The 7175-nt window shown below is 38.9% G+C and overlaps 1 protein-coding gene across 1 annotated transcript; it reads right to left on the reverse strand.

Moving 5' to 3' along the window:
- Window positions 1–5841: 5841 nt before the first annotated feature.
- LOC132048954 (uncharacterized) lies at window positions 5842–6552 on the reverse strand. The gene has a single exon (XM_059439635.1). It carries the CDS (start codon window positions 6550–6552, stop codon window positions 5842–5844), a length of 711 nt encoding a protein of 236 aa, XP_059295618.1.
- Window positions 6553–7175: the final 623 nt, after the last annotated feature.

Below are 7175 nucleotides of genomic sequence, written 5' to 3' on the forward strand. Positions count from 1 at the left end.
TCATGAATTATACTAGTTTGAACTTAAGAGTACCTTTAAGACCTAACCTTGGTATGAATCCTCTTAAATGTAGATTCTTCCGGACTTTAGAGAAGAACATTAAGTAGTTAAGAAGACGTAAAGGTATGTAAGCCTAACCCTTCTTTCTTAAGGCATGATTCTATTGTTGTATACACATATGTGAAATCCATAATGTCTACCATAACGCCTCCATTTCTAGAAGTGCTAAAGCTCATAAGTCTTGATACTCTCATGATATCGTTGACCTCATCCTGCGATAGTTGAACCTCTAAAGAAAGATATATTGATGACGATGATGTTGACGATGCTTATGTAATCCTATGTGTATATGTTTGGCCATTATGTAATACCGAGCTTGTATGGCTGGGTATGATATTCTCTGCGCGCACACCACTACAGCTGGGTACGGATAACACCGAGCCTTGATATGGCCGGGTATGTATGACACCGAACCTACATGGTTAGGTATGGTACTACTATATATGTATGCATATGTATGGAAGGTTTCCATTAGAAAAAGGGTAAGTAAATATGATGAACGTCTCAAGAGATACATATGGTTCTCCTATCTCATGGCTCTTCGATCTCATGTTATCCTTCATGCTATTATTATGTTACTGCTTATGCCTTACATACTCAGTACATTATTCGTACTGACGTCCTTTTGTTTGTGGACGCTGCGTCATGCCCGCAGGTGGATAGGGAGATAGAATTGAACCTTAGGCTGCTTATCCAAAGACTGCTTAGAGGAGCTCCATTTGATTCGGAGCTGCAGCTGTTGGTACTATTCTTTTGTGTACATATATAGGCATGGCGGGGCCCTGTCCCGTCTTTATGATGTTACATACTCTTTCTAGAGGCTCGTAGACAGTTGTGTATAGCTAGATGTCTCTTAGCCTTGTCGGCTCATATTTTGTATATCATTTTGATAGCCTTGTCGGCTTGCGTATATATATATGGGCAAAGTTGTTGACGTTGTTATAAAAGTTCCATAGCCCGATGGAATGTGTATTATTCATGCATAGAGATTATGAGTAGGCCATGTGACTCACCTAGATATGATTGTGGAAGTATGACGAGAGGTGCCCGGTGAGTTAGCTCCGGGTACCTGTCATGGCCCTCCGGTTGGGTAGTCACACCCCAGCAGCCTAGAATAGAGAGATTAAGCTGAGTTAGCTAGAAACTCTAAGCCCATCATCCCTTTCTTAGCCCTAGGTAAATCACACTCATAGTCATTCATGTGCTAAGTGCCAACCTCCTTCAAGTCAAACTTCCCAGTGCTTAAAATCATATACCAAACCTCAAACTATACATGTTATCCAGTATTCATACTCAGTCCTAACTCAACAACACACAAAGAGAAAGGTAGATATGCACTCTTACCACTAACATGGCATGAGCATTTGACATAGACACAGGCAAACCAAACATTAGGCATAACATTTAAATCTCTTAAACATATAAACATACATGTTGACATTTTTTATTCCCGTATGACCACTTAAAAGATATGAACAAAGCATGGTTTCTTAATGGAACATGACAATATTACTATTTTTTTCAATTAGACAAGTATTACATAGGGATGTGCACTTACCTGATTCATATGATGCTCTTAAGTGATAATAATGAATGAAAACAGGCTTAAACTTAACAGAGAATGATCATTTCAGCATGCAATTATCATTTTTTTTTTATCAATAGTGAGCCTCAATAGCTCTACGTGATTCAACCAGGGTACTACACATATGTTTAAAGATACTAAAACTAAATCCAAAGTGCTCTTTAACCTTATTAAGCACATCCTGGGGTTTATAGGACCATACCAACTATACTAATAATAAATCATTTGCAAGTACTTCATAGGTTGGTCAAGAACATTAGAGGAAGCAAACAAATGGTCTGTTCAACTTACTAAATCAAGCTAAATGCCATTTTAGTTAAATAAGCACAGTTCAGGTCTGGATAATTTCAAGCAAACATAAGTGCAAGTTAATAGCAAGGTTTAACAACAATGACATACAAGCAGTGCTCAAATACTCTAAGATAAACATCATTTTTTAGTTACCGTTATACTAACAGAGACCTAGTCCCATAACACACTTAAACATGCTCAAACACTATTATCAGAGAATCAACTATGCTAATAGAGACTAACAAATACTTTTAATCATATATAGGGCAACCGACCAACAAACAGCCTGCTCAAATAGGCATCCAGTAACAAATTTGACTGAATAGCATGCTAAAAATTCCATAATCAAGTTTATTAATAGCATTCTGTAACTCTAATCAAATAGCACAATCATATTAACATGTATTTACCCTAATCATGCTCATTACACAACATCTGAACAACAACCCCAACTAAGCAACATAAACATACTAACGTTTATCCATTAATCATGCTCATTACTATAATTCTATCTAAACAAATAACATAACTTAATCCTAATCATGATTAAAATGACATAATTATCCTAATCATGCTTACTACTAATACAAGACAAAACACATAGCATAAACAGCAATTTAAACGAATAAAATAACTAAGGAAAGGGGTTTACCTCTTTTTGGTGCAGCCTCGATAGAGATTTGAACTTGAAGACCCACTTTTTTGCTCCCCAAACCATGACTCAACCACTTGGCAAAGAAAAAAAATATTTAAAATTTAACTTAACTCGAAAACTGAAGTTTCAAAGCAAATTTTGCCAAAACTTAAAAGAAATCGAGTTTTTGAGTGAATATCTATGTATATCTAATTCAAAGACTGTCTCAAATGTGAGTTAGGGGTTCTTTATATAAAACCCCAAATTGAACCCAAACCCTAGAAAATTCAATGTGGGACTGAACTCAGCACAGTAATAGTCTCCAGTTCCTCAACATTCAAAGGCCAAGATTAAAGCAATACAAAACATGAAGGGGCAGATTTAAGCAAGGCCCCAACGGATCTCCTTGGTTATGGACCAGCCAATGATATTCGAGATTTTAAAATCACCTTGAGACAAATCCCATTAAGGGATTTGTACTCGTTAACCCTAATTATCAAAAAAAAAAAAGTATAAGAAGACGAGAGATATACTGTGTTTGTTGAGAAAGTGGCGAAACAGTAAATGCATGGCTTGATCTTGTGATACCAGACCTAGTAAAGGCGAGGTACGCCTGCAAACTTGCTGGAAATGGCAAGGTGAGGCAAGAGAGAGGCATTTCGCCTCGTGGCAGAGCCTAGGGTTTCAACGGAACCCTTGATAAAAAACAAATAACCCCTAAGGGGCTTGTTTGGCTGAAGGAGGGAGTATATATGTTTTGTTAATTGGGTCAGGTTTGGCCCTATTTTGGGCTGGACTCAACCAATTTCGAAAAGAAATAAAGGGTCAGCCCACTTGGTGCATATATATATCTGATATACATATGTGTATATGTATACACATTTGTATATCTGTATACATATGTGTATCGAGAGGGACAAATGCACTTATTAACAAATAACCGAATTTAGATAATGTCCATTAATTGAACATTTAAATTGGGACCACATAAAAAAATGAATTTGCTAATTAGAAACTAATTTTACAAAAGTGACCTTAATTGGATTAAGCCATGAGATTGGCTATTTCAAATATGGCCATAACCTGCTAACAATTGATTATTTCAAAAGCAACCAACATTAGACATGTGGTAAACAAATTTATGGAATTTAATCACAATTAAACATTTGATTAATTATGATTAATTCTAATAAATCGTACCAATACAAAAAATAAGAACTGAGGGGTAGAAATGATTAATTCATTTAATTAGCCAAATTCCTTGAATTAAACAGAGTAAAATACTTGCTAATTGACAATTTAATAATTTAAACAATTAAATAGTAGTTGTAAATTGCTTTTCTCTTAGTTAATTTAGCAAATATCATAATTGTTGCAATAAATGTGTAAATTAATTTCTAAATAACTTATAATATTATAGGAATTATTTTACCAATTAAGAATGGTAAAATATTATCCAAATAATTTTATAAAATTATTTTGACTTCTGAAAAATATACGTTTCACTCTGTTTGATATCCAAAGACTCTGGATAATTAAAATAAATTATGAGAGATTAAAAATTAGGTGTCAACAGCTGCCCCTTCGGTGTTCTTTGCCATCCCGGAGAAACGAAATTTGACTAAACCTGATTTTTTACTGACCCAACTCATACTACCTCTCATTTTTATGCATTTTTCAAAATACATGGTTGGAACATGGTTTTTTGGGTTTTCTACATATCTCAGGTTTCATGAGAATTCAGGACATTTGTAGTTTGACTCGATTGATGATTTGTGGATGCAAAATATAACAAATTCTCAGATCTCATGGTTATCAAACGGGGAAGTCCGGTGTGATTGGTAGGAGTGTGACTGATCGACTCTAGTATTGAGTCCGCTACATATCCCTAGTTTTGGGAATTAAGTCACTTGTAGTTTGACTCGATCAGTGGAAAAAGATATCCTTTATGCGGGAATGCCTTTGTGTGTGTGTCGATGTGCTTCCGACCGGTTGCGAAATAATAGCAACAAACAAAGCACATTAGCAAATAAGCATTCTTGTGTGGCTGAGTGGAGAGGAGCGATCTTCCAAGTCCTAGCTGGAGAGCTTGACTCTCATGGGCACTCTATCTCGACCCGCTGCGTAAGAAAAGGTTCCACGTTTGCTCTGCATCTATCTAGATCTGATTTGATCAGCCTGCTTAGTCTGGCAGCTATAAATCAGCTTCCACCTGCTGAGTCACATTGGTTGGTTTTGATGACGAACACTGCGGCCATCCGACCGGATTTACATCGTCTTGATCTTTGGAGCGAATACTGCGGCCACCTGACCGGATTTACATCGCTTTACCTCTTGGAGATAATACTGCGGCCACCTGACCGGATTTACATCGCTTTACTATCTTGATTATATTTGTATACTTGTATGAATGGCCCTTTTGGCAGTTCGTATGAATGGCCCTCTTGGCATGTTTGTATGAATAACCCTCTCGGCATTTCGCATGAATGGCCCTCTTGGCATGTTTACATGAATGGCCCTCTTGGCAGTTCGTATGAACGGCCCTCTCGGCAGTTTGTATGAATGGTCCTCTCGGCAGTTCGTATGAATGGCCTTCTTGGCATGTTTGTATGAATGGCCCTCTCGGCAGTAGGAAAATAGGTATGCAATGGCCCTAATGGCAAGAAAGAAGAAGTGATGGGCCGCTCGGTAACAGAAAAATTGACATGCAATGGCCCTCATGGCAATCAAGAAGAAGTGATGGCCCTTTCGGCAATAGGAAAATAGACATGCAATGGCCCTCATGGCAAATAAGAAGAAATGATGACCCTCTAAGTAGCAGAAAAATAGATATGCAATGGCCCTCATGAAAAATAAGAAGAAATGATGGCCCTCTTGGCAGCAGGAAAATAGATATGCAATGGCCCCCATGGCAAAAAAGAAGAAATAATGCGAATGACAGATATGGCCCCTTCGGCTGAATCGTCTTTCTTTCGTCCTTTATGCCAGCTGTAACCCTCATGGGCAGGTATGCCATGTTGTTTTACTACGACCCCATCGACCGGAGATTTTGCCATTTACGGCTTTTGTCCTTTGTGAGCCCTCATGGCTAGGGTTTGCCCTCATGGTTTTTTCATCCTTTTGTAGCCCTTGTGGCTAGATATTTTCCCTTATGGCATTCAAATCCTTATAGCCCTCGTGGCTAGATATTTACCCTTGTGGCGTTCAAATCCTTAGAGCCCTCGTGGCTAGATATTTGCCCTTGTGGCATTCAAATTCTTTTAAGCACCATCTACCCATCTATCTCTGCCAGTACTACTGCTCCTCCGGAGAGTACTTTACGGACCACATAAGGACCTTGCCAGTTGGGAATGAATTTCTCTTTGTATTCATCTTGATACGGGAAAATTCTTTTGAGCACCATCTGCTCAATTTGGAAAAGTCGAGTCCTGACTCGTTTGTTGAAGGTTCTTGCCGTCCTTTGTCGGTATAGTTGATCGTGGCATACGACAGCCATCCTTTTCTCATCAATTAAAGCCAGTTGCTCATATCGAGCTCGGACCCATTCAACATTGTCCAATTTTGCTTCTTGGATGATCCTTAAGGAAGGTACCTCAACCTCGGCAGGTATAACTGCTTCAGTACCATAGACCGGTAGGTATGAAGTTGCTCCTGTTGAAGTTATGGTCGTGGTACGGTATCCCAGTAAAGCACAAGGAAATTTCTCGTGCCAACCTTTGTAATTGTCTATCATTTTCCTTAATATCCTCTTGATATTCTTGTTGGCTGCTTCTACGACTCCGTTCATTTGTGGCCGGTAGGCTGTCAAGTTTCGGTGAGTGATCTTGAATTGCTCACAGATATCCTTTATCAGATGGCTATTCAAATTGTCCCCATTGTCAGTTACAATGGACTCGGGTATGCCAAATCGGCATATGATATTGTTTCGCACGAAATCGGCTACCACTTTCTTTGTCACTGACTTATGTGATGTTTCTTCCATTTAGTGAAGTAGTCGATGGCGACTAAAATGAATCGATGCCCATTTGAGGCTGAGGGTTCGATGGGTCCAATGACGTCCATGCCCCAGGTAACAAAAAGCCATGGTGAGCTCATAGCATTAAGCTCACTCGGTGGAACCTTGAGTAGATCACTGTGGATTTGGCATTGATTTGCACATATTTGCAGCAATCACTTTCCATGGTCATCCAATAGTATCCAGCTCGGAGAATCTTCTTGGCCAGTACAAATCTATTTTTATGGGGTCCATATGTCCCAGCATGTACTTCCTCTAGAAGTTTGGTGGCTATGCAGGCATCTACACATCAGAGTAAACCTAAATCCAGTGCCCGTTTGTACAACACTTCTTTATTCAGGAAGAAACCATTTGCCATTTTTCTGATGGGCTTCTTTTGTCCACTCGTGACTCCTTCGGGATTCCCGTTTCTCCAAGTATATCTATGTACCATGGCTTGCCATCCGGCTCTGCTTCTACATTGCAACAATGGGCATGCTCTTCTTTCAAGCTTATCCTCAGTGGGTCGATGTGACTGCTTTCAGGATGTTGGATCATTGATGCTATTGTGGCCAGCGCATCGGTAAGCCAGAGCGTCGACAAACTTATTC

Source organism: Lycium ferocissimum, chromosome 3 (genome assembly GCF_029784015.1).
Source record: "Lycium ferocissimum isolate CSIRO_LF1 chromosome 3, AGI_CSIRO_Lferr_CH_V1, whole genome shotgun sequence".
NCBI classification, from domain to species: Eukaryota; Viridiplantae; Streptophyta; class Magnoliopsida; order Solanales; family Solanaceae; genus Lycium; species Lycium ferocissimum.